Source organism: Osmerus mordax, chromosome 11, assembly GCF_038355195.1.
Source record: "Osmerus mordax isolate fOsmMor3 chromosome 11, fOsmMor3.pri, whole genome shotgun sequence".
Classification (NCBI taxonomy): Eukaryota; Metazoa; Chordata; class Actinopteri; order Osmeriformes; family Osmeridae; genus Osmerus; species Osmerus mordax.
Window position 1 is genome coordinate 11,414,183 of NC_090060.1, and position 26,059 is coordinate 11,440,241.

At 41.8% G+C, this 26,059-nt stretch overlaps 4 protein-coding genes across 12 annotated transcripts in view; 3 read left to right on the forward strand and 1 right to left on the reverse strand.

The window, feature by feature from the left end:
* Window positions 1–1,661: 1,661 nt before the first annotated feature.
* On the reverse strand, window positions 1,662–6,272 carry tp53i13 (tumor protein p53 inducible protein 13). Of its 2 annotated transcripts, XM_067246249.1 has the most exons (9): window positions 6,126–6,272; window positions 5,874–6,000; window positions 5,651–5,725; window positions 5,326–5,367; window positions 5,091–5,149; window positions 4,678–4,756; window positions 4,476–4,604; window positions 3,027–3,846; window positions 1,662–2,930 (listed from the first exon to the last, which is right to left on the reverse strand). In XM_067246249.1, exons 2-9 carry the CDS (start codon window positions 5,964–5,966, stop codon window positions 2,815–2,817), a joined length of 1,413 nt encoding a protein of 470 aa, XP_067102350.1. In that variant the 5' UTR covers window positions 5,967–6,000; window positions 6,126–6,272; the 3' UTR covers window positions 1,662–2,814. The 2 variants fall into 2 exon arrangements, with proteins under 2 accessions (XP_067102350.1, XP_067102349.1); XM_067246248.1 differs by having other exon boundaries at window positions 5,874–6,193.
* LOC136951690 (cylicin-2-like) lies at window positions 6,028–17,609 on the forward strand. Of its 7 annotated transcripts, none has more exons than XM_067246247.1 (27): window positions 6,028–6,143; window positions 7,774–7,943; window positions 8,024–8,125; window positions 9,264–9,350; window positions 11,559–11,640; window positions 11,742–11,791; window positions 11,893–11,967; window positions 12,110–12,223; window positions 12,405–12,491; window positions 12,567–12,677; window positions 12,968–13,057; window positions 13,358–13,405; window positions 13,577–13,738; window positions 13,851–13,940; window positions 14,030–14,164; window positions 14,293–14,367; window positions 14,847–14,960; window positions 15,117–15,191; window positions 15,299–15,364; window positions 15,488–15,559; window positions 15,638–15,736; window positions 15,833–15,916; window positions 16,018–16,134; window positions 16,287–16,331; window positions 16,425–16,469; window positions 16,576–16,623; window positions 16,785–17,609. In XM_067246247.1, the coding sequence occupies exons 2-27, from the start codon at window positions 7,941–7,943 to the stop codon at window positions 17,142–17,144; spliced, it is 2,436 nt and encodes an 811-aa protein (XP_067102348.1). In that variant the 5' UTR covers window positions 6,028–6,143; window positions 7,774–7,940; the 3' UTR covers window positions 17,145–17,609. The 7 variants fall into 7 exon arrangements, with proteins under 7 accessions (XP_067102348.1, XP_067102342.1, XP_067102344.1 ...); XM_067246241.1 differs by lacking the exon at window positions 6,028–6,143 and adding an exon at window positions 6,822–6,975; XM_067246243.1 differs by lacking the exon at window positions 6,028–6,143 and adding an exon at window positions 6,822–6,975 and having other exon boundaries at window positions 15,833–15,904.
* A 221-nt stretch (window positions 17,610–17,830) lies between these two features.
* Window positions 17,831–20,078, forward strand: LOC136951695 (putative uncharacterized protein DDB_G0292636). Of its 2 annotated transcripts, none has more exons than XM_067246255.1 (4): window positions 17,831–17,993; window positions 18,573–18,673; window positions 18,898–19,131; window positions 19,922–20,078. In XM_067246255.1, exons 1-3 carry the CDS (start codon window positions 17,972–17,974, stop codon window positions 19,129–19,131), a joined length of 357 nt encoding a protein of 118 aa, XP_067102356.1. In that variant the 5' UTR covers window positions 17,831–17,971; the 3' UTR covers window positions 19,922–20,078. The 2 variants fall into 2 exon arrangements, with proteins under 2 accessions (XP_067102356.1, XP_067102355.1); XM_067246254.1 differs by having other exon boundaries at window positions 17,832–17,993; window positions 19,919–20,078.
* Window positions 20,079–23,512: 3,434 nt separating this feature from the next.
* The window catches only part of igsf11 (immunoglobulin superfamily member 11), a 63,612-nt gene continuing 61,065 nt past the window's right edge, over window positions 23,513–26,059 (forward strand). Inside the window, exon 1 of the mRNA XM_067246676.1 lies at window positions 23,513–23,573. Coding sequence (XP_067102777.1) covers window positions 23,513–23,573 — 61 coding nt within the window. The remainder of the gene's footprint in view (window positions 23,574–26,059) is intronic.

Genomic DNA, 26,059 nt, shown 5'->3' on the forward strand with positions numbered 1-26,059 from the left:
AGTCACCAAATAAATTTTTCATCTCAGTGGCACCCTGGGGGAACCCCATACACCTACTCCTGTTTCAAGATCAAGAATGATCGAGCTATATTTGCCCATTTGAGGCTAAACCTATTTGGGAACAAAATGTTTATGAGACTTTGAACTGCACTTACTGTGTGTTTGTTTTGAATGGGATAGGAGGCGGAGGGTGTTTTTATTTTTATTGTACTGTGCCGAACAGTTCCAGGTTGTAGCCGTGGGATATGGACCATAAGCCCTCGCAGGATGGGGATGTCTGAGTTCCTGGGATGCTATTTGCTCCTGTTGCCAATCACCTGGTCTCTTTACAAACCTAGGTCCAAATCATAACTCATACTTACAAATAATGTACTTCAGAGGCAGTCGATTTAACTACACGGAGTACCAGGTGGGCAAATTTTGCAACCACTGAGACGACTCCATTGGTTCTATTCCACCAGGCAAGATACACCGGTCACATCTCAATTGTATTGTATTGACCTCAATTGTATTGTAGGAATTTTGGGAAACCGAGGCCTGAAACAAATACTTTATCTGCTCCCCCGTGTCTGCCCTCATCTGGATATGTTCCTTCCCATTTATTCTTCCATTTGTGTTTTTCAGAACACTTCTATCAGAGTTCCTTTCTTAGTGCTCTCTGTGTATGTTGGCCAACAGTCTTCTGGTTAGTTTGTCTGTCTGACAGGCTGTGTGTACCCACAAGGTGCTACAGCAGCTTAGCTTCCTGTCTCAGATCATGTCCAAAAAGATTGTTTTTAATAATCATGATTGCCTTTGCACATCTCATGCCGTTCTGGCTTCTTCTGTTTGGTTACTCTGGCCTGAACTCCCACACAGACACCCGGACAGTTTCTCATTTGAACCCCCTGACCTCCCATCGACACGCCATTATAGAATAGAGCCATATATATGAACATATATTTTCATGGTATTTTTTCATTAAGCTATGTTAGAACTGTGTTTGGGAGATATTTATATATTTCTTTGTTTGCCACGGGGGGGCTCTGGGTCTCTGGGGAGGCAGGGGAGTCTGAGGCCTGGTTCCATATCCAACCCCCAGCCATAAGAGGACAGTCTGAGGTATGAATTTGGTATTTTACTGTTTTGCTCTTTCCAAAGACCAAGTGGAATTTCCACCGCTGTACACCTGTCTGACCTTTGCAGATGTGTGGGGGACTAGGGCGTAGGGGTAGATTTGGGACTGGGCCAAGGGTGTATGTTTGGGACTGGGCCGAAGACGTCCCTGGGACTGGAGCCTTCCAGGGGTTAGCACTAAACTCATCTCAGTCTGAGGGAAGAGGGCTTACTGCACAAAGCCACGCCCTTCCCCCTTCTTAGTAGACACTGTGTAGGGTGCCTCTAGTGTGAATGTTAGATGCTTCAGTCCGTTCATGTAGTCATGTTGTTCACACACATACACACTCACAAGAACATGCATCCCAAATGCAACGCACAGTGAAACACACTTGGGTGTATACACACACACACACACACAGAACTATAACATCCAGTGACATAAGCCTTCCACTTGTACATGAACAACATTCAGTGAAACACTACACACACACTGCACACACACTCCTGAAGGTGTTTAGCCAATGGCAGTGCACTGTGGCCTGTGCTGTTGCTGTTACTGTGTACTTCACAGCTCTACACATGGGAGATTGGTGATGGGAGAATACCTTTTGACTGAAGTTAAAACTGTAAAAAGTAGAGGAAAAAAGACAACTAAAGGTCAATCGTAATTGAAACTCATAAGCTGTACATTTGTAATAAAATAAAAAAACAAGTTGATTGTCCTGACTGTACATGGAATGTGATTGACAGGATATACTGTATGAATACTGCACACAGAGGATATTGATGAGCTGTGCAGACCACATCAGGTTACAGTTGTATACTTAGCCTGGCATGCATACAGCACTCTTCCATGTGTACACAGACACACAAACACTTTTGGTTCAACCTTTTCCCTTCCATTTCCCCAGTGCAAATGGTATTCCAGGTTGTGGAAACACAACCTATTACACAATAATGACTTAAGATGCTGTTAAATAAACAACAGAGTTCCAAATTGTCAGGCATTAAGCGCACGTGAATTATAGTTGTTGCAAGCAAAACCCTTTACAGAAGCACTGTCAAATGAATTGGTTGTTACCCAATATTGAGTAACATTGACTGAAACGGGCAACTTTACACTTCAAGAAAGTGTTTATTTCATCGTTTAGATTATGATCCCAGTACAAAGTTTCTTTGAAATACCCCACCTATAGTCAGATATTGTACCTTCCATGGCTGGAGTGCACCTGGCAACATGTCGCTTACAACAGCAACTTTAGCTTCAACTGATGGACAGAAGAGACCATATACATACCTAATTCAAGTCCATATCAGTCTGTGTGGTAATGTCCGAGTATTGACAGTTTAAAAAGTGTAAATGATAAACTAGCTGTAAAGCAACAAACAAATTAAGATATTCTATGGATGAAAATGTGAAGTGGTACATTTTCAGTAAATTGGTCTGTCCTCTGCTCTCATATGAGCCACAGGACTGTATTAGCCCACCGAGCCAAAGTCTGATCCGTGTAAACCGTCTCATGACAATAGAATGTCAGCTTCTGAATCCTACTAGCATCACCAAGTTTCGTATTTGTGAGTGTGAATGTCTTTTGAAAAACATCCAGGAAGTCCTTGGGAACCGTAGGCGAAGAGGGTGGATGTGTAAATGACTAAATGTGTAAAAGTGAGATCAGATTCCTTCCTCTGGGCGGGGGGTCACCCAGGGTTCAGCTTCTAGTGGTCCTCGTCAGTGCTTGAGCTGGGTAGGAGTGAACACTCTTGCTTCCTGCTCAGGGACCACCTTCTCTTCCTCCTCCGGTCTGCCACCCTCAGCCTCCTGCGGATGATGTCTGAAACACACACACAGGAACACAGACGCACATTGTTGTAATGCGGTCGACGAATAACGCTGATCCACAGTGCGTGTGTGCGGACAACTCGCCTACCTGCCACATTGTCGTAATCCTGCTGCGGGTCGTGCCAGTACAGACTGGGCGTGGTTCTCCAGTGGCGATACAGGCGCGTGTGTAGAACAGACAGTGCCAACAGAACCAGGAGGAACCCAAGCGCCGCTGCCGCCCACACCGCCTCGTCTGTTCTGGCCGTGGGCATTCTGTCGTTTAGAACGGCTCCCTCTGGTGGCACAGTGGTCTTACTGTCTGTCCTCTTGTGAGTCACCCCACCTTGTCTCGGGTGATGGTGCCCCGACTTCACCTGCTTCTTGTGGGTCTGAGGGGCTGAACTGCGGGCGAGGTCATCAGGCTCCACCTCTCTCTCCTGCACCTCCACTCTTCCAGCCGCTGTCTCTCTCAGTGCACCAGGGCTTATGAGGTGAGGTGCAGCCATGGTGAGTTCAGTCCTGCTCGGGTCAGTTCTGTTGATCCAGCTGCTGGTTGGAAAAGGGAGGATAGACTTGTTCTCTTTCTCCACGTTCTCCTCCACCTCCTTGTTATTCTCCTTCTGAATGGCGGCTCGACGCACGCGGGCCCCCTCTCTCCTTCTGAAGAGCATCTTTCCGACCATCCCTCCATTTCGTCTGAGAGAGAGGCTCTCGAGACAACAGTGTCTCAAAGTTCTGCTGGAGTGCCCGTGGTTTTGGTCATGGTGGGGTACTGCAGGACGGGTCAACAGCAGACTGTACCTCTGACTCATAACCACATCACCAGGGCTGACGCCGGACGCCGTTGCCTCCAGCCAATCACAGACCTCCGAGCCCGTCACGCTAGAAAGCTCCAGAGTGCGACCCCATGATACTACGGCAAACATCTAAAAAGAAAGAGAGTGAAGACTGTGAGGAAATTCCTAAACATTTAATTAGAAGTGTAACATAACAGTTTGCTATGTAAATGTTATGATATGACATTTATCCAAAATAAAGTTCCTAAAACTCAATGATTATGGCATTACCTGCTTAACAGCACATATTTGTACATAGCACATTTTCACAACAAAGAAACAGATTTGAACAAAATTCCCCTATGTTATGTATCCCAAGCTAATCTTTTATTTATAAACTTACATAAAGGCAACTCCTTCTTCTACTAAGAAACACTGCCATGTCCAGTTTCAGCTGGCATTCTCTATTTCAGTTTAGGTGTCAACTATACTGCCATTGTGTGGCTGCTTTCCAGCCGGGTGTCCGATTTCACAGAAATGCTGTAACTGAACCAAACAAGCCATGGTTGAGTACTTCAGAAAGTCTGGCTATACACTCTATTCTTGTTCTATCATCTTACTCCTATTGCGATGCTTATGAAACAGGCTTACATCTGTAAGTAAGTTCTGACCCAAATACATCATGGGAAAGGCACTTATTCTCACACTCTCTCAATACACACTTACTGTGTATTGAGAGAGTGTGTGCGAGGGTTAGGAAGTGGCAAGTATTCTCTCACCCTGTGTGTGCTGAGGTCAGGGTGCGGAGTGATGATGTAGCTGGACAGACAGGAGCGGGCCAGGACAGACAGGCGTCCACGCTCCTGGATGGGGGCGCAGGGATGGTACAGCAACACAGTGGCTCCATGCTGGAAACACACAGAACCGTTTGAAAGTGGTTCCTTTTCAACGTGAAATGAGTCGGACAATCGTTTGGCATACCTGCAGATTGTTGAGCCACCGCTGAGGAGGACAGTAAAGATACTCCCCGCTCTCGCCTCCTACTGGTCTGTGTGCGCCACTACAGGAGAACACACCACAATTTTTATTTTATTTTATTCATTTAGCAGATGCTTTTGCATCATATTACATCATATCACATAAACACCCCCCCCCCCCCCCCCCAAAAAAAAAGTCCTAACAATCTTCATGGTCAGCTGTGTATGTCAGAGAGATCTTTAATCTGTGAACTTTTTTTAACGTCCATGTTTACATCTTTGTTTCTTCGAGGCGTTTTCCCACTTCTAAACTGACTCTTAATTGTTCTAAAACATGCACTTTTACCTATATTTGAAGCAGTGCCATTGATTTTGAATCTATTTGAACATAAAGCATGGAAAATTGGGACTTCTTACCTGTTGGGAATAGAGTGGTTAAAGGTGATGGGTGTGTCTATACACACCTGCCTAGCAGGCTGGAGGGTTAGAGAAGAATGCCCGACTTTAGTTATGGGATATCATCAGAAATCTGTGTTACATCCTTTGTGCAAATCCTCAGTGTGTTCAAAGCCCTGACCTGAACCTTACATTATCTAGAAGCTTAAATGATCTCCCTGTACCAGCAGTCTGTTTGTGAGTCATGTTTACTTACTTGTGGAGGATACTGGGTGTCAATACCAGAAAGATTCTTCTGCTAGCAAAAGAAAGTACATGACATGCTCAGACAGACTTACAGGTTCCAGCAATGCCTGTTTACAAGTGTACTGTAGATACAATGTGGTCTATTTTGAACATTTCAGCTGCGTACTGGTTGGTTTAGGTGCAGTTCTATGGTCATATTAAAGCCCTTTGTGACACTGCTTGTAAACAGAGCTGTTCACATACAATTTGATTTGAGTACCGTAGTTTGAAGACTGTGTGACATCAGCTACAGTATAGGATTGGTTCAATAGGATGAAGTGCAGTCGTATAGTTACCAGGGTGGACTCTGGCCAGACAGGCCCCGGACAACTCCACACGGCAGATGGGGGCAAGTCTATCTTTAGCAAGAGCTATCACACATGTGAGATAAATGCACACACAGACAGGCAGATGTCAAACATTCAATTGTTTAATTCAATCAGTGTCCATGATGCATACTAGATGCTAGTAAAAACTATGGAGGGTGTGTAGCACTACAGCAAAACAAAGACAACCTACCTTGCCACTGTCACAGCCTTGCCACACTGCGCTGCCTTCCAGTCCCAAACACAAGAGTAGAGCGGACAGAAGAGCCACTACGGGCGGTGACATATTTTCTGTGAACAGGGTATCACTCAGGCGTTCTCTGCGGGGAGGTATGGTTAGAGCTCATCTCGTCGGCGACAGCGGAACAACGTGTGGAGCATTTGATAGACTGAGCTGCCATGTTCAAACTTATCTGATTTATAAAGAAAAGCTGTCTCCACTCACGGCGTGCACACATTTTAGGTAAGGATACCTAAAACATAAAGTAGCGGGTTGTCCATGTGTTTAAATCTCTGGACTCTCTTGGCTTTCCACAACTTTGCATTGTTCCCCGTAAGTTATCTGTTGCTGTTAATGTTGTTACTATTTTTTGCGAACTCTTCACCGTTGTTGTGCAACATGACAATAAGAACTTCCAAATGTGAGCTACGGAAACTCGCGAGGGGAAAATATCTGCGGTAGCTGTTTGCAGCGTTCTCAGTTTTCCACACAGTGACGCCAAAGTATCACAAGGGTTCACACAGGTCCATGGTTCACAGACCGCACAATCCTCCTCTCTATAGAGTGGGTCTTTACTGCACGCATGGAAAAGTGGAACTTTTGACAATGGGAAAATAACGGAAAGATAAGAAAAAAAATAACCAGCTACTCCAAAACTAAGTTTGAATTTATGAGATAGCCTATGTATTTGACTTGACGACCATGATCGTACCCGATCATATCTATAGATATATATCCTACAGACCGTTGATAATGTAAAGCCCCAAAACATAGTCCTATCCACACAATAGAAAATATGTTTTCATAGCAATAGTTTGAGGCCTACGAGTCTGGACACTAGCCTAGAGAGTGGATTGGACTGTTAATTTTTTTGTAACTGAAAACCTGCTTAGCTTGTTACGCCCATGGCCCAATGACAGCAGGCCACCCATAATCATAGCGAAAACACCTTGGTCATATAGATCGTTGGGAGGGGTGCAAAATTACAATTGTATGACAAGTTAAACGGCAGCAAAAATCTGGTGTGCTTAAACCTGGTGCAACTGGAACTCGATGGAGTCCTGCCGACCCAGAGGTTTGGTGACTTTAACTCATTATCTCTGGGATGCCCGACTGTAATTTAGTAGGCTATTTAAAGTAAATTGTGTATGTGTTTAGTTTAATGCTATGTTAAGCTGAAAAAAATATCAATTTAATTAGGCCCATGTATTTCTTTGTTTGGACACATGGTTGGTTGTTAAACTAAAGGTGCGCGGACAATCCAATGATCTGCATTTTTGTATTTTTGGTTGTAAAAGCATGGTATCTTGCTGTTGATCACAGGGGCGTGGTAGTCTATAGGTTATTGGTCCAATATGGACAGTCGTAGATGCCACTCCTTTGTCAGCAGTGTTAAGTATTCTCTTTTGAAAGACAGAGTTGAATGGGTTATATAATTTATAGTTATGTTTAATCCTAAAACTGTGTCTTCTGGACATGCGCATCCAATCTTCTTTGGTCTAAATTCAGTTAGGCTATTACAGGAAACCTAGAGCCTGGAGGGATATAGGGAACACAGTGCTTTAGGTATTATGCACCACATTGAGCCTCATACTAGTAGGTAAGGGTTAATAACATTAAAAAAATAAAGATTCAATAACACTCAGTCTGACCTTCTGGCTCAGATCATATTGGTTATAAGGTAAACAATTACTGAAAGATTTATAGTAACATTGTGATTAGCATATGGGCTGCAGTTTGTGATACATTGTGGTTGGCAGATGGTGAACGTTGTGGTATAAAAGTTGTTTTTCAAACTTGTGAACGTCCGTTGTGTGTTACTGCAGTTGTGGAGTATGAATCATGTTGCTATTATGTTTGTGTTTGGATCCAGGTGGGGATCCTGGAGGTGGGGCAGGAGCAGGAGCAGTGGTTCTGAGCCCCCTGGAGAAACCTCAGTCTGAGGGAGACCTTGGGCCCGGAGGTGTGGGAGAACAGGGCGGTCTAGGTGAAGGAGGCCCAGCCAAGACTGATTCTAAAACTTGCAAAGGAAGAGATGGAATGGTAAAACGGAGATGAGAGAGTCAGAATACAACACGTTCAACATTTGGTTCACACTTTCAACAACATCTTTCTACCATCAGGACCGGTACTCCTTCGATAGCTCCAAGTCTTCAGACAGTGAGGATGAGGACCAGGACAAGAAGTCCAAGAAGAAGAAGAAGTTGAAGAAGCGAAAGAAGAAGGTAGCTGAACAAACAAATAACTTCTGAATACGCTTCCCTTTACAGTAATATAATGAAACAGACAGGCTCTCTTTTTATGTGTGCATTTCACCTACTAGCACATAGTACCTAACAGGTAAGGGGTGTTCTCTGGCATGGTGGAATGAACTGAACGTGAAAGGAGTGAGACATGCTCGGTGTCAAGTTACACTTTTCAAGTTTATCAAGTTATAGTTTCCATATCTCTATTCCAAAGTAAAGTGTATGGTGGTGCTTTCATAGATGACATCCAATGTACAGGGAGGGCTGAATGCCAACACACTTTCATAGTTCAACACTTCACTTCTGATAGATAATGTAGGCTGAGTCATGTAGTAATGAATTCCAACACAGAAAGACAAACAGGGCGAGTACTGTACTGTAGCAATGACAGGTTGGGACTTGGGTAGAGCATGAATGTTAGGCAAACTGTCCAGATGTCATGTTGAAGTGAGACAGATTACACAAACTCACCTTGGTTGCAAGTCTCTTCTCTGATACTAGTTATCAAAGTATTATGCCATATTTCCAGTACTCTCTTAGGCTACATTCAATGCACATTTCCATTTGATCCATTTAGCACTTTAACCGATGCAAGCTAATGCATGTCTAAAGTACAGCTGAACATCTAGGATCAGAAGTGTATAGTTCTACCACTATTTTGGTAGTCATTCAGGGAATGATCTGTAAATACTAAGGCACCATGCAAACAAGCTACCAGTCACAGTGCAACACAAATAATTTGTTAACTAGGCAACCATAACATCTCCTCTACAGTATTGCATAGCACAGTGGAGCCAAACAAGTTTATGTTTTAAGTGCAAAATCAACCCATGTTGTCTGTTGTGAGACCGTGGTAGATCAGGATCTCAACTACAACCTGCAAAGAATAGACAAACGTGCAGGTTTCACAAGAAGTAAGTTACAGCAAAGTACTGCTTTCAGTGCCCTTAGGCCAAGCGGAAGTAGTCAGTCCTGGACCACTGTCATAAACAGTTTTCTAACTGTCACTCCTGAAAGCAAAGGTATGAGGAAACCAAACTATGTCTTCAAAAAGGACAAGGACATATTATATAGACCACTTTGTTTAACCCCCCCCCCCCCACCCCTTTTGTTTCAGGATTCCAGTTCAACATCATCATCATCATCGTCGTCATCATCATCATCGTCCTCCTCCAGCAGCTCCTCTGACAGTGAGGACAGTGAGGTAAGATTCATGTTGCTGAGAATAATCTCAAAACTGCAGTTCACTTGTTCACAAAGACCACGCCAGCAACTGCAATGCTTCAGCATGAAATCGGTTTACTGAAGAATGATGAATGAAAGAATGATACATGGTTGTATGATGATGACGGATGGCTGGATGAAGTGTCCACCCAAGGACTCTGGGTGTGGCGGATCAGGCCTTCGCTATCGAAGCTTGATCCGACCCCCCTGGTGTGCCTGGATGTGGAGACAAAGCTTAGAGGTGAGGGAAGAGTGGGTGAGGAGCGAGAGCATGAGAGAGCATGAGAGTACAATGACAGGTAAATCAGGTGTGTGCACGGAAATGTACTAGCAAATGGGGAGGAGTTGTGGCTTTCTGTCACGAACCTCTCTCTTTCTTCTCCTCATGAACTTTCATTTTGTCCATTTCCAATTTAAGGGACAGCTCCAGTCTACTATACCTCTAAACTGTATAGACATGCATTTTTGGTCATTACCTTTGTAGACCTCTTTAACCACTTTACATTTTGACAATCCCTTTGCTCTTGCATTCCAAAGGGCTCAGCGTTCCAAATGCTTTTACATGTTTATTTTTCTTTTCTTTGTTGTTTCTTTTTGTTTCATGGCAGAAGACAACCGTGGGAGATTGCTTGGGTCATGCTATTCTTGCAAACAAGGTTAAAGGCAACATTTGTTGGCCTTGATCTGACATGATACACAAACATAGTTTTCTTGTTCCCCACCATCAGGTGATATCTTACCCAACAACACCCTTTTACCCCTCAGTAGCTGGGCCTTGCACATTTGCACATCGATCAAAGAGCAAAGCTTAATAAATTTCCACGGCACATTTCTCGTTCTAAGCATATCTATAAATATAAGTTATATTACAATATTCACCATTAATTGAAGAGATTAACTATATTACACTACCACTCAATGATATCCTTCCAAACCAGTCTCTCCACCCATTAAACCAACAGCAGTCACATTCCTGTGTACTTCCAAGTGTACTGCTAAAGTGCCAAACCGGTTAAAACACGTGTTTGAAGTAACACTTACTTTTTTCATTTGCTGAGTCACTGCTGGACTAAGACACTTGTAAAGGGACATGAATGATTAGGCTTTGAGACAACAAAGGTGAAACTGCAATCCCCAAATTGACCAATTAAGAAGAAAAAACTAATTTGTTTTTGTAGCACGTATCTTGGCAACATTGGTAAACCAATATCCACACTGAAGCCAAGCTCACCTATTGTGTTAAATCATGCAGGATCTCTTCATGGAAATTATCTCTATTTTAGGTCCTGTCCCAGAAGTAAACTACTTAGCCAACTGGATGTATGCTATCGTCCTATCTCATCTACATTTATTGCCAGTCATGGTGAGAATACACTTCATAGAGGTAGTCTGTGATGTAGACAGCAAGTATTTATCTCCAACAAGCTTTTTTGCAATCACTTCCATCATCCCATTTCATTAAAAGAGAAGAACAAATGTTTTGGATTAAAGGGTTCTGGAAAGCCTGCTTTGTGTGTGTTCAGTCAGCTACTTGCTAAATATGTCATAACAAAATCAAAGAATTGTGGTAACTAAAATAGATCTTATAACTTGTTGTTGAATTAAAAGGTCAATGTTGGCTATCATACACACTCATGGAAAGGCATTGTATAGTCAGCTACAATTCATTTATTGTCAATTGACAATAAACTGTGACAACCAGCAGATAACTTGGATAAGAGAATCATATATGGGTTTCTCTCTCTCTCTCTCTCTCTCTCTCTCTCTCTCTCTCTCTCTCTCTCTCTCTCTCTCTCTCTCTCTCTCTCTCTCTCTCTCTCTCTCTCTGTGGGTGTGGGGCTGTGTACACATGAATATGAGGAAATGATAATACACGCTCACTGACTGGTTTCTCATGTTTCTGCTGAGGGAACCTTCATATGCCAGAGGACAATTGTTCATTAAACAGTACTTGAAGTACATGAATAACATGAATTCAACATGAAGAAATAAATGCACACAAAGCATGCATTCAGAAATGTGTGCATGCATGTACAGCTTGGTTCTGCATGTCCTCCATTGATCAGGGAATCAACAAAAGATGGATCTTTTGTCAGACATTCTTGTACTGTCAAACATGCAAACAGCTTTACTCTACACTACATGTAACTTACTTCACACTCAAAGTTACTCCTACTGTTCTCTGCAGGATTACAAGAAAAAGAAGAAAAAGAAGAAGGAGGGTGAAAGGAAAGAATATGTTTGGGACAACAGTGTCATAATAGATGCTGGTATGTGAAACCCCAAACATCCCCTACCTCACTATCTCATCCCAAAGAATATTATTTAAGTCATGTTTATTGTCACATCTAGCAAATTACTTTCTTTGTAGGAGTCGAGGGATGCACAGATTCAACATCAATGCAAGGTCTGAAGGATAAGGTGAGCTTCTGACTTCAGCCTGGTTAAAGTGGTTAGAGTACCTCAGCGTATAATACATGCAACTTGACTAGAACAATCATTCTCTACTCTGTCCTCCACAGGAGTCAGATAGTGAAAAAGACAAGAAGAAGAAGAAGAAGAAAAAGAAGAAGAAGAAGAAAATGAAGAAGAGCAAGGTATGTGTACATTCAGACCTTTCTGTGGTGTCATGCTTCACCTAGAAGATGTCCACTTGGTCTAGCAGGCGCTCTAGTGGCACTGGAGGGCCACTGGCGTTGAAAAGCTGAAATTATTTCTTTGCTTTTTACTCTGCTTCAGGATTCAAGCTCTTCATCTTCATCATCTTCATCATCGGACAGCTCAGATAGTGAAGATAAGAAGAAGAAAAAGAAGAAGAAGAAAAAGAAGAAGACAAAGGTCAAGAAGAAGAGGGTAGGACAGGGTTAGAGGACTAACTGTCAATGGGGTTATTACTGTCATGTTGAAATGCCAGAGCTGACAGTAACATCAGAAGTGTAGTGTGCTGTACAGTAAGTTTTCCAAGTCCAACATATACTAATGAAACGTATTAGTATCTGCATTATTTTTAATAAGCGTGTTAATTCTCCCTCAGGATTCCAGCTCCTCATCCTCGTCCTCATCAGACAGTGAAGATGAGAAGAAGAAGAAGAAGAAAAAAAAGAAAAAGAAGACTAAGAAGGTACATGACAGCTGTGTGAACCTTGCAGGATTGAACCCAAATCTCATGGTGTGTTTTCCCTTTTTTTTCATACAGGATTCTAGTTCGTCCTCCTCTTCCTCCTCCTCCTCTTCCTCTTCCTCTGACAGTGACAAGGAAAAGAAGAAGAAAAAGGACAAGAAGAAGAAGAAGAAGAAGGAGACAAATGTAAGTTTTCCTTAAATGTACAACAAATAAAATAAAACTGATGCATTGAAACAAAGATGATTTACCCACCATAAAAAAAGCAGGGAAAGACATGGTAAGATTAGGACAAACCCCACCAGACCCACAAGATGCAGAAGTTATACTACAGGGTATCACTGTCAAGCATGTATAGTCTAGTATAGATTCTATACATATAGTCCTACTCATGCAAATATGCTGCATCCACTTGCTTAATTCAATACACTTTTTATTAATCATATTCTATCTAATTCCACTCTGTTGGGGAGCAGGGTGACGATGAGGGCAGTGGAGAGTTGGACACCATGAGACAGACAGCAGATGGAGACAAAAAGAAGAAGAAAGACAATAAAAAGAAAAAGGTGGGGCCATTGAACTAATGGAAAGGATATTTATGTTTTTAGCAAGCCCTTGTTCTATGACGGCCTTGTTTCTAAGAAAACCTCAATTTAAAAAGGACAAAGCACCTTATGTGCTTTGTCAGATGGCTGAGTGGTTAGGGAGTCGGGCTATTAATCAGAAGGTTGTTGGTTCGATTGCCGTGCCAAATGACATTGTGTCCTTGGGCAAGGCACTTCACCCTACTTACTGTAAGTCGCTCTGGGTAAGAGCGTCTGCTAAATGACTAAATGAAATATATGAATGTTCTTCTTGTTTCTCAGGCCTCTTACTCCTTGGGTATCTCTGAGGGTGAGGATGATGATGGCAAGGTAAAATGTCACACTTATGGCTTATAGTAACATTTAGATCCACCACTACAACTCGCAATTGCGTAGTTCCTCGTTTTAGGAAATACATATGTTGATTTGAGTGAGGACTTTCACCATATTATGATACCCTTTATCCGACAACACATCTTTTAATTTCTAATGCTATATCAGTGTAAAGCCAAAGAGGATGTGTCTGTTCTCGTGACAACGGCGGAAGGAGCTGAGGTCCACCCTGACGGAATGGATGCCGGACACCTGAGTGATGATGAGGCTGAAGGAGGGAATGTGAAAGAGAAGAAAAAGAAGAAGTTAAAGAAGATGAAAAAGAAGAAGGTAAAAATGTCCGTTCCTATAGGGTCTCAGACCCTGGTGAAAAGCAGAGTCAAGAATGTGTGTGGGCACTAAAAGAGGGTTTGATGTTTGCGATCTTCATATTCTGCTGTAGGTTTCTGATGGTGATTCCTCAGACAGTGAGGATGAAAAAGAGAAGACAAAGAAGAAGAAAAAGAAGAACAAGAAGAAGAAGAACAAGAAGGTAGAAGTCGACAAATTGTTTTGCTTTAGGTTATAACATTTCCAACTTGGCGTTAGTTCAATCACTCCTTTGATTTCTTTTACTCCTAGGATTCCAGTTCCTCCTCATCCTCTTCATCCTCTTCCTCCTCCTCCTCCTGCTCCTCCTCCTCCTCATCATCATCATCTTCTTCCTCTTCATCATCCTCTGACAGCGAGGAGGAAAAAAAGAAGAAGAAGAAGAAGGTTAGAAGGATAGACATTGAGTAACCTGACTGAGGTTTATTTCTTGTCCCTTAAAAGAGTCACATCAGGTTTTATAGAAATGTGTAGACATGCTTCATTTAGAACTTTTCTTTCTGAACCCCTTATAGAAGGTCAGTTCCTCTGATGACAGCTCATCGTCCTCATCTTCCTCCTCCTCTTCTTCAGATAGTGAAGATGACCGGGTAACTATCTTCCATCCATTATGTTAGGTCACTGCTGAATTTTATAGTTAAATCGTTTTTATTTGTTATTATTTGTTGAAATAAACTTCACTTCCTGATAGCAATCAATAAATCAAATGCTCACAGTAAATAAAATAAATCTGATATCTGTGACTGTCGCAGGACTGTAATAAGCACAACCAATCATTGTATTCAGACCGAATATAATTATTGAAAGGCATTTGGACCAAATGCAATGATTGGACAGGCTACTTGCCTTTCTTTCTCCCGGCAGTAGTCAGGCACCACGTTCATGTGTTTTGGGGGAGTGGCTTCGAAGGGAGAGGTTAGAATATTTTGGGTTGGATACTTTCAAACTCGAGCCAAAATGGCTAATTTCGAGAAACCAACCTACCCTGCCTTTAATGTTGATTGACTAGTCAGATTACTCGTAATTTATCTTTGCGCACAATTTGTGATTTATGAGAGGTCTTCCTCAGACAAAGGACAAGAAGAGAGATAAAAAGAAGAAGAAAAAGGAGGACAAGAAGAAGAAGAAGAAAAAGGAAGACAAGAAGAAGAAAAAGAAGGATAAGAAGAAGAAAAAGAAAAAGGTGAGGATTTGATGGAGGGGAAAGACAGGGCATGTTAACCTCTGGACTGATTCTCATTTTCGATCAGAAATTTCCAGAAGAACATGAAACTGTAGTTCAGCAACTGCGTATTCAACATGTCACAGTGACTTGCTTCTTCTCCTCTCTGTCCCTCAGGATGACTCTTCATCAGACAGTGAGGATGACAAAAAGAAAAAGAAGAAGAAGAAAAAAAAGATGAAGAAGAAAAAGGTTTGTGACCAAAGCCAATCTTGTCCCTGGGTCTCCCACAAGACATACATAGGTTGTGTCATGTTGTTTAGTATTCACTGTGTTTCATCAAAGTTTGTCTGTCTCAGGATTCAGGTGACGATTCAGATAGCGAGAAAAAAAAGAAGAAAAAAAAGAAAAAGATGAAGAAAAAGGTGTGTGACCAAAGCAAACATGGAACCTAGGTCTCCCATAGGACATACATGAGTTGTGATATGTTAAACTAGTTTTGTCTGTGTATCATCATCATCATCATCATCAAAGTTTGTTTGTCTCAGGATTCAGATGACGATTCAGATAGCGAAAAAGAAAATAAGAAAAAGAAGAAGAAAAAGATGAAGAAAAAAAAGGTGGGTCCTAGTTGCATTTGTTTGGACACCCAGTGTGATAAATCTCAAATACAATATTAAGAAACCTCTTGAATGTAGGATTCCAGCTCATCTGACAGTGAAAAAGACAAGAAGAAGAAGAAGAAGAAAAAGAAGGATAAGATGAAAAAAAAGAAGAGAAGCAAGAAGAAGAAAAAGGTGAGCACCACATAAGTTTGTTAGGATGTCCTATGTTGTCCAGAGTGGTCAAACTTGTAAAAAATATTTTGATCAATGACCACCTCTTGAATGTAGGATTCCAGCTCATCTGACAGTGAAGATGAGAAGAAGAAGAAGAAGAAGAAGAAAAAGAAGAAGGTATATTTTGTTTTTAGTCGTGTCACACGTGAAGCTGTCGAGATAATTACCATTGAACTCGTTTGTACAGTAGGCGTGGCTTAGCTAGTAAAAAAGTAAAAACACTATTCTCTTGTGCCAAGGCATCATCTGATAGCGAAGAGGACAATAAAAAGAAAGATAAGAAGAAGAAAAAGAAGAAGGATAAAATGAAAAAGGATAAGAAGAAGAAGAAGAAGAAGGACAAAAAGAAGGAAAAGGTGAGAAGCGTGAATTAAATGAAGGTTTATTACGAGCAGTGACTAAGCGTAGACTGATGTTTGAACGCGAGGCATGTAGAGTGATGCATGTTCTACCGTGGGGCATCAGGGAGGATGGTAGCATTAAAAGTTTCACTTTTTTTTCTATTTAGGATTCCTCATCCTCAAGCAGTGAGGATGAGAAGAAAAAGAAAAAGGTGAGTGCAAGATTGGTATATGTATTAACTTGTCGCTGTACCCAAGTACATGAAGGGGTATTCGATTCCGAACATACTCTTTGTTTGCCCTAGGACGACTCCTCCTCAGGAAGTGATAAGGTCAAAAAGAACAAGAAAGTAAGGCTGGGTGCAAGGTTATGTGAATATACATCAACATTTCAATGTGAATTGGTAGACACAAATGACAGTGTACATCATTTGGAGTACAATTTGCTCTTTTCAGCATTCTAGTGGCTCAGATGGAGAGACAAAAATGAAGAAGACGAAAAAGGTAGCAAGTGAATATCTGTTTGTAGAGGGGTGGCCAAGTGTGTTTGACTCTCCTCTGAATGTATCCTGGGATGGGAGACCAAATATATGATAACCACTTGCGTGGGTGAAAATATCCTCTGTCATGTGTACATTTATATCTTGAATCAAATTGCCTTCTAGGACTTCCATGATAAGGATGGAGAGGTGAAGAAAGAGTGTGACTTGCCAGGCGGTCCTGTTAGCAGCTATCGTGCGTTTGGCAAATCCAGTGATCTGCCTGAAGTTGCCCCCGTAAAGCCCGAATCCACTCTGGACCCACTGCCTATGCCCAAATCCAACTCCCGTTATGAGTCACTGATGAGCTCCTCTTCCTCACTCAGTCCCAAAGATGGCAGCCCCTCCACCAGGCCCCGCAGCCCCATGGAGTCACTAATGGGGAATCCCCCCAGGGTCAGAGGAGCAGGGGGCGTGGCCGGGAGGACCACAGTGCTCTCGTCCAGCGACCTGCTCAGGGGCCCTAAGCCCTATCAGCAGCCTTAACACAAATATCTATACAGAGGTATTAACATATATCGAGGTATAGAGGTGAAAAGAGATGGCATTCCTGGAACATATGGTTTAGGTTGTTTGTTAAATGTGGATCTCATTTGTTGACAAATCAAATCAGAATGTGTTAACATTTGGCCTAGAAATGGAAATCGATTGGTCTGAGAACTGTAGTAATTATAACTAAATATAATTACCTGAATATATTGCTGTAAAACCTGATTAATCCCATTTATAGATGTCATTGCATACTAGTACAACATTTATGGTTGAAGACCGTTAATGTCTGGGCAGGATCCTTTGGACTGTGTACTGTAACTGAACTGATAAACGTTCAGCGAATGTGACCTCGTTATGCAAGATAATCAACACTGTTGCCATTTCGATTTTGATGTAGGCCACACACAACAATGTGTCAGGGTTAAAAGGTTTGGCAGAAATAAAGAATTGAACAAGAAACGAATAGTGTGCTATTTCTTTTTGGTTTGTTTGTTGGTCATTAGGGTTAAAAAAAATTAAGCAACGTGTCAGAAAAGCATAGTAATAGGCTAAGTTGTAAACTCGTTTTCACCTGTCACTGGGCGTTTGCAATTTCAACCGTATCTATTACCTGCCAGCAGGCTACCACCCTGTCGCACGTCATCGTTTTGTGTTTTCTAGGAACCCACCCATCTAGTTAACATTCCAACTTAACAGCGAGGTGTGGTCAGCCAGGTGCAATCACACTTACTTGATAAACACCTACTTTACTTTCACCGTGTCATTTCTACTGCATTTTCCCTGAACATCTACACTGAGCAGTTGCTATTCTTCGAGACACGATGGATTTTGACCTTGCGTCAGGTACGTTTTCTTGTCTGTGGACCACGACGAAATGTTTGTTGCTCTTATTGTAAATGATCAGCTGCAAACTTGTGCTGCCTTTGGGTCACATGACCCAAAGGTTCATAACGAACCATCGTTGTGTTTACCCAATTTTAACCAATACAAAAACAAATACAAATCATTTTATTTTAACCTTTGCAATGTGGGGGGTCTGAGACAGCCCAACGGTTAAAAGAAAATGCTTCACTTTGTTTTTGTATGCGGTAAAGTTGTCGCAATACGACGGTGGGTCACAATGACTGATGGGTCAGAATGACCCGAAGATAACACAAGGGTTAAAGTCATGAGGTGTCTAGTATAACGGAATAGAAAATGTAACACGTCCATCTTGGTCGAGCTACTTGGTCAACATAAAATTTTGACCCATGGAGTAATGTTAATTACAACACATCTAATGTTTAAATGTTATTTCAACTTGTAGTTTATTTAACACTCATTTAAAAATAAATATGTTGTGAAACGGTACTGAAAAGCTATTCGTGGATTATTTTAATCAAAGGGGAGACTTAGCTAGTAACGTCAGTTTCTTGTCTTCAGCTGTGGGAAAGGATGAAGTGAAGAAGGAAGATGCCTGTGGCCAGGACCAGAAGTTCTCCTTCGGCTTTGGGAAGAAGGACAAAGACAAGAGCAAGGACAAGGTACTGTAGAACTGTGTCATGCCTTTTCAGCGTCAATAAAAAACGTTTACTCTTGACTGCGTTTTAAATACTAGAAACTCATAATTCCAGCAGTGAAATGGTTTAACATGTAGTAGCAGTGATACTTCAAGTTAGGACACAATGCATGCATACAATATTAATAACCATACGCTACACGCGTAGGCCGCACATCTTCACTATGTCTGCATCTGTGTTGCATTCAGAGTGACTGCAAAGGCAAGGACCATGACAAGAAGGACAAGGACCACAAGGATAAAGACCACAGCAAGAAGGACAAGGAGCACAAGGATAAAGACCACAAGAAGGAGCACAAGGATAAAGGACACAAGAAGGAGCACAAGGATAAGGATCACAAGAAGAAGGACAAGAAGCACAAACCTGGAGGACACAAGTCAGGCTCAGGCTCAAGCTCCTCCTCTTCTTCTGACAGTGATTAGGTAATCGGGGGCTCTGTGGAAACTTCTGTCATTTTAAAATTGTGAATTGAAAGGAGAAGCGTGGTCGAATGAGATGGAGACTTGACTAACCTGCTGAACACAGGTCACTCATTAGGTAAAAAATCCATGGGGACCATGCAACGCAACCTTTTGACCATATCTTTTGCATCACCAGTCATGTACTGACTTCTTCCACTGATCCAGTGTGCCAGTGACGTGGTAATGAGTCCTCACACACATTCGGGAAGTAGATTTTGTTCCAAAGGTTCAAAAATAGGATATCAGTTAAGTGTAGAATGTAACCTAACCAGTCCCAAGCACAAAGCTTGGTAATGGTACAAAGGTTGCCCCCTCACCGTTGGGCATAGGGACAGATTGTGAGGTGTGGTGAAGGGAACAGGTCTGACGAGTTTTATAAGGCTGAAGGCTCCCTCCAGTCTGGTGGGTGTGGCACGATCAGCTGCTAAATAAACATACCTGTCCACGTTTAGTATGAGAACACTTGTAAATAGCTTTTGACTCCATGGTTACACGAGATGGGAGAGCATTCACAATGACGACTCAAACCCTCATTTATTGGGTGTGTTTGTCAGATAGCAGAGATGAGATGGTAATGCAGGGGTGTTGGCTGCTGTATGCACACACACCTCTCTGGTGTGGCCACCATGCTCCTGTACTTTGTGTATTATTATTATTATAGCTCATTTGCATTTGATGTGCATCCAACCCACAAAAGGGTTATAAATGCTTTAATTTGTACCTAACTCACTGTTCCTTCTCATTTCAGAAGACTGAATTCATCACAGTTGAGCATCTGCAGTTTGAAAGCTCAAATGTTCCACAATGCTGCTGTTCTTGCTTCACTATTTTCTTGTTGTTTATGCAGATTTATATATGCTGATATAATGTGAATACTAATGCCAAATAAACAAGGATTACACGGGCTGGTGTGGGGTTTTCAATCACAATAACACTGCTGAGTGACGTGTTTCATGTCAATGTCGAAGGGTAATGTACCATAGGGTCTAATAGAGATGAGACTTAGGACGAAGGAGTAGAATAAATTAAAGTGCTATTGTAGACTGCAGCCCTGTGGACATGGAGGCAAAACACGGTACAAAAACTGAACTGATACGAGTCAGCAAAACAGATAAACAACCCTGGTGTCTCAGACTCATGCCCCCTTCCTAACTGAAGTTCACCCCCTTGATACAGGCTCCAGCCAAGGTAAACCACTCCTCAGGGCTGAACTACAGTACTACAAGTAATTTTAAAATGTAGGCACAGCTCAAGCAGCCATTAAATAATCACAAGTTGCATTCCAAAAATCTTCACATGCATTAATTACAAAAGAAACTCAATACAGTTACGTAAACATTTTATAATGCTGTACCAAAGAATATCCACAACAAATAAATACAACTCAGTGAACCTGGCCACCCTTGGCGCCGCTACGTCACAACATGTCCGGAAATGCGCAAGCGTCCTTTACCTGACAGACGCCGGTAAGCTCAACTACACCAAAGAACACCGCAGTACTTGAAATAGATAACTGCACACTCGAGGACTACTGACTTTCTATGCTTAGTAAATCAACCGATAATCAATGTGTTTTGAGTTGATTACATTTATGGGTTTTGTTATGTGTAAATCTAGCTTCGACAATGTAACGTTAGCAGCCATTTCCCCGTGACAAATCGGGTGGAAATGTCTCCTTCCACTCGAGTACGTAAGTCATCCACAAGAGGGCAATGTTTGCCAATTAAATACAAAACTATGACGTTGAAAAATTGTTACAGTTATATCTGAATAATACTGGAGAGATGAAGAGGTATGTAAACACTACACTTTAAAGCGTTACCTCGATTCCATCTCATATAGCCTCCTAAAAGGTCTGTCACCGGACCGTGAGATCTGTGCTTCCTTCTGAATCTTTTGTATTTTGAGGAGAATGCGTGGGATAAAAGATGAGGCATGGAAAGGTGTCCATATACCGAACTACTGAGCTGCTGAGTCACGGTTGAGTTTATTCATAGCCAGCCTACACCTAGAGCACCCAGAAAACAACAGAGCAATCCAGATTCCCCACGTTCGATTCCCAGCGTTCCCCACGTTCAAATTTAATTTGATAAAAACGATTTTAGGTACGCAGGCCCGTTTGATTGGAATTCTCTTGAAGTGGAACTGAAACTACAAAACGTTGTGTCTATGGAACATTTCAAATGCATTATTCACCATCTTAAAAGATGAATTGATGATTTGTAATAGTTTTTAGTACTGTAAATGTCAGTTCTGTTTTTTGTTTATTCAAACTAGGCTGTGTATATCTTTCTGACTGGTTCTGCTGCCAATCTTGGCCAGGACACACCTGTAAAATACATTTCTAATCTCAGAGAGGTCTTTCTGGTTAAATAAAGGTTATAATAATAAAGATGGTGAGGTCCAAAACTCATGACACAGCAAAGGACACATTTCCTTCTGTCATCAATATTATAGTCAGAGTGAACTCTAACTAGGCATGCCAGGAAAGGGGGAATTCAAACATTTTACATAGCGGATCTTGTTCACATCTTCTGAATATTTTATAGGGGTGGAAAAATAAAAATAAAGCATTTACAAAAGGAATCAATAATAAATCAAGTGTCTTTGGATGTTTCCGTGGCTGCGTAGTGGTCTGCCTCATTTGTCACACTCTGCCTGTCCCCAACGGTAGACCAGAGAAAGGAGGAGAGAGAATTTAAACAATATATCTAGGTTACTGTGATTGTGCCCACTTTAAAACAGATAGTTTTCTGTCTGTTTGTCTGTGGACATGTGAGGTTGTAAGTGCATGAGAGTATGGGATTTTATCCTTTTATTCTGCTCCTATTTTACTACTCCATATGCGTCTGTATAGGTTAAGAAATTGTCTTTGGGGTACGGGTGAAGCTAAATTATTTATGGGAGTTTAATCCATAGTTCATCGATCATTGCTGTTTGCAGAATGTGGTAAGAAAAAGTGTGCTTGTGTATTTGAGTTGAAGGGTGTGATCCGACTGGCCCGTGGTATCCTTGACAGTGTAGTTGGGATACCTTGGTTTGAAGGACGAACAGACACATTCATAAGAATGTCTGCCAAACGCCACAGGCTGCACATAGTAGGCCCCAGGGACATGTCCGGCTAGCATCACCCCCCTCTCATTCCCTCTCATCCATGTTTCATGGCTTTAGAAATCTAAAATGTCGAATAAGGAAGAACAAAAGTTATTGTGTTAATGTTTGTCTTTAAAGTGTAGGATTGGAATTTTATTGGATGTTTTTGCCAAGAAGTGCTTTCAGGCTAAATGCCCTGGGAAATAGGGAAGATACAAGCAGGATTTTGTGCTGAGCTAAGTGGTGAGATCAGAATGTTTCAAGTGGACACATTGACATTTGAAGCCTTCAGTTGAAGTGCTGTTTGTTGTGTTGTAAGGCTCACTCTATGGTGACTAACAAAGAACAACTAACTCATGATTGAGGAATAACTCAACTGCTCCTTTTAACTCATGCACAGCTTAAACTTTGATCAAAAACATGTATGACATTATCAACTATTCAGACACAGACAGGCTGCAAAGGACAGTGTGGTCAAAACCAACAGAGGGATGCCATTGTTACTAGGTTTTAGGTTGTGTCGATATAAAAAAAAAACACAATTAAGTCCAGTACATCTGTTCTAAACCAACCTTGCTTCCCTAGAACGATGAAACCTGTGCACTGACTTTAAACGGAACTGTAATTCACATGGAGTGATATGCCAGTGCCAAGGAGCGCGGTTGCTTTTTATAGTCACCAGAGGGGGGCATTCGTACCTCTAGTCTAGACTGGCGTCAGCGGTCTCCTGGCAACAGTCCGGGCGAGTTCTCAATCAATGTTTCAAATAGAATGCTGAAGCGAAAAGGAGTGCATGTTCGAGACTCAAGCCATGGACCAGCGACCACATACACGAATATTTCACCTACCGAGAAATGGTTTTGTTTAAGGTGTTCTCTGACTTTGTTTCCATCGCTGGCAAGTGTAGCGGATAGATTTTGAAGCGGTGCGTAAATTGCTGGGAGGGGAATTACCGAATGCTGTCCGCGGACATAGGCGCGACAAACAACAGTAAAACAAACTCCTTTTCTGAATAAAACTATCAAGAAACGGATGTTTTGATTTTTCAGTTAATGCAAACGTTTTTTAATTTGTACTCGAACAGATTTTTTAATTAATTTTGGCTAAGAAGCTGTTTGAGTAAAACATTTCAGGCAGATTTCATGTTTGCCGTTTCGAGAGACAATTATTTCCCTTCAAATAAACAGTGAAAGAAGATTTTATTTCGCACAGAAGATACACAAAACGACTTGCTAAATAGTTACGCACCATGCTGAAGTTCCATAATTCGGACCTATGGATTGCTTGGCTGGTGATATTTTGTATGGAAGGTAAGTTAATTAAGACTTGGTCAAAGTTATCCCATGGTCTACAACTTTTTGCATTTATTCTTTTTCGCAAAGGACAAGTTGATGAGTTAATAAGATACTTCAACTCGTAGTTTTTACTATAGTAAAAATAGGTGGCAAAAAGTGTTAGTTTGTCTAATAGTGTGGAGGTATTGCAAGACAATTCAACGAATTTGTATTTTAAATTGTTTTGTGGATGTAGCCTTATAAACGAATATGCCAATTTTAGTATGTTATCTGATCCACCCATGGATCTTACTGAGTCCTCACAATTTCAACAGAAAACTCAGATAGTGATGCAGTGTGACCTTTATTAAAGCTGTAGGTTTTCAATCGTACGAAAAGGACCCTCAATTGCTTGCACATTGTCGGAAAAAAAGCGTTTTGAGTTTGTCTAGTGTTAGTCTGTCATGTAATTGTTTAAATGTTTTATTCATCAAAATACGGACACGCAAACGTTTTTTTGCAAATTCAGCAGATAGCCCGTAGGCTAAATTTGAATTAGAGAAGAAGCCAGACGGGAAAGGTTTCTGACTGATAATCCAAGCGATTAGGTGCACTAGTTCCATGTGACGAGCCGGCAGTCGTGTCAAGCCGTGTCATTTTAGTGGAATGCAACGCGGTGGAAGTTTTCAGAGTACAGTGTGCATAGAGTGAAATCGTGATCGAACTGGATCGAACATATCGGCAACGCCATCATGGATCCCAAGATTCACAACACAGCACGTTGACCTTTGTCTCACAAAGCGGACTGTGGGATTCAATCTTTTTTTCCTGATTGCAAAAAGGGTTCACCTGAGTAGTTATTCGGCGGAGGCGACTTGGTCTGTTGTCCACTGCCACCTTTACTCAAGGCTTGAAAGAGAGATGGACACCGGAGCCTAGTGCTCCTATTCCAAGCCCTTTAAATCAACTCTAGTAATCAGTGTCTCTCACTGTCTACTAGCATTAGCGAAATATAGTAGTACGGTCGGAGGCTCCAATGTTTTATCTTGCTCAGATACCTTACATTAGGCCTATTTAAATATATTAGCTAGTTCACCCTAAAATGAAATTTGTATTCATTCACTGCACGCATCACATATGCCTATAAATACTTCTGTACAGGCAGTATATTGCATTTTGATATCGGCACTGGTCAATCAACTGGGCAACACTGCAGGACCCAGAATGACAATCAGAAGTTACTGGAACCAGTAACTGCTTGGCGGGAAAGGTAACTGGTGACTCATTGAGTAGAGATGATATTCTCAACTGGCTTGTATACATTTGTCTTATCTAGCTTAGTATAAGTCTGTCTTGGAGTTTCAGACAAGTTCTCTCCCGTGTGTGCTTGTCTGTTTGTGCCTGTGTGCGCACACATGCACGTGTGTGTGTGTGTATGTGAAAAACTAAAAGGGACACAGAGGGGGTCTCAATATGAGGACAGCTTCCAACTAGTGAATCTCCAGTGGACAAATCATTACTTACTGCAGGTTCACTGCAGGTCCCTGTATAACTTACGCTGTCAGTCTTTGAGACCGGAGACCTAGGACAGGAATCGTGCACATTCCCCTTGATAAAAAGAATACTTGTCTAAAGACGAGAGTCAAAGTCATAATGAGAACAAAGTTTGAAGTTGGATCAAATGTTCCCGGAGACAGGGACAGTAAAATGATGACTGATTGGTTGTGCTTGTGAGAATGAGGCCCCCGGGTCATAACAACAGTGCAGTTTTCCATAGCCCGCTTTAACGATTTACCCACAATGCCCCAAGGCATGACGACCAATCCGGTACGCCAGTCAATTTTCAACATTCAACTCTTTGGAGGTGGTGGTTTGCTGGCCCTGAATTTTACAAGCAGTTGTTGCTGAATGTAGTGTCTGAGGAATTGGGCAGGGCTAGTTCCCCAGTTGTTATTCTCCCAATGATGTGTGTTTTCATTTAAAATTCCACTCAAACTCTTTGATTTGTAGGCTGAATTTAGTAGATAAGGCGTATACAATGCAGCAATGCAAATCAGTCTCTTGGTCTCATACATACTGTATGTGGATCCCTGTAGCTGCAGTACATTTGAGTGTCTTGAATTTGAATCCTATGACACTTCACATTGGATAAAATACATATTAACCTTAATGGCCTAGCATTCATAACTGGCCTCATGCCTGCTTGTACCTCCTATCACTCACAACAAAGACTGACCCTGTTGACCCCGTCCCCTCTCTACTGCAGTTCCTGGTCAGGCTGTAGATATACAGTTAGTAAATACAACCGACAAGTGACACAGCAGGGAAATCTCTGACAAGAGATGGTCAGAGGAGAGTAGTGAAGGAGCAGTGCCGTTCAGTCATGCGTTCAAACCCTCTTAGTCTCCACACCCTCCACTGCTCCTCAGAGTGGATCTCTCCAACTAAACATACCTAGATACTTAAAGGTCAGACAAACAAAACGGAAAAACGACAAAAACCTAAATCCCTACCTGAAAACA

What these genes read in the sequence shown, in the direction of transcription:
- LOC136951690 (XM_067246241.1), top strand. Translation starts at nt 6,954, where the DNA reads ATGGAGTCCTGCCGACCCAGAG. An exon ending in AAGACAATAAAAAGAAAAAG is followed by an intron (nt 13,058 to 13,357) that starts GTGGGGCCATTG and finishes CTTGTTTCTCAG; the next exon opens with GCCTCTTACTCCTTGGGTAT. An exon ending in AGAAGAAGAAAAAGAAAAAG is followed by an intron (nt 14,961 to 15,116) that starts GTGAGGATTTGA and finishes TCTGTCCCTCAG; the next exon opens with GATGACTCTTCATCAGACAG.
- LOC136951695 (XM_067246255.1), top strand. Translation starts at nt 17,972, where the DNA reads ATGGATTTTGACCTTGCGTCAG. An exon ending in GGATTTTGACCTTGCGTCAG is followed by an intron (nt 17,994 to 18,572) that starts GTACGTTTTCTT and finishes TCTTGTCTTCAG; the next exon opens with CTGTGGGAAAGGATGAAGTG. An exon ending in AAGACAAGAGCAAGGACAAG is followed by an intron (nt 18,674 to 18,897) that starts GTACTGTAGAAC and finishes TGTTGCATTCAG; the next exon opens with AGTGACTGCAAAGGCAAGGA.
- tp53i13 (XM_067246249.1), bottom strand. Translation starts at nt 5,966, where the DNA reads ATGTCACCGCCCGTAGTGGCTCTTCTGTCCGCTCTACTCTTGTGTTTG. An exon ending in ACACCCAGTATCCTCCACAA is followed by an intron (nt 5,150 to 5,325) that starts GTAAGTAAACAT and finishes CTAACCCTCCAG; the next exon opens with CCTGCTAGGCAGGTGTGTAT. An exon ending in GGTGGCTCAACAATCTGCAG is followed by an intron (nt 4,605 to 4,677) that starts GTATGCCAAACG and finishes GTGTGTTTCCAG; the next exon opens with CATGGAGCCACTGTGTTGCT.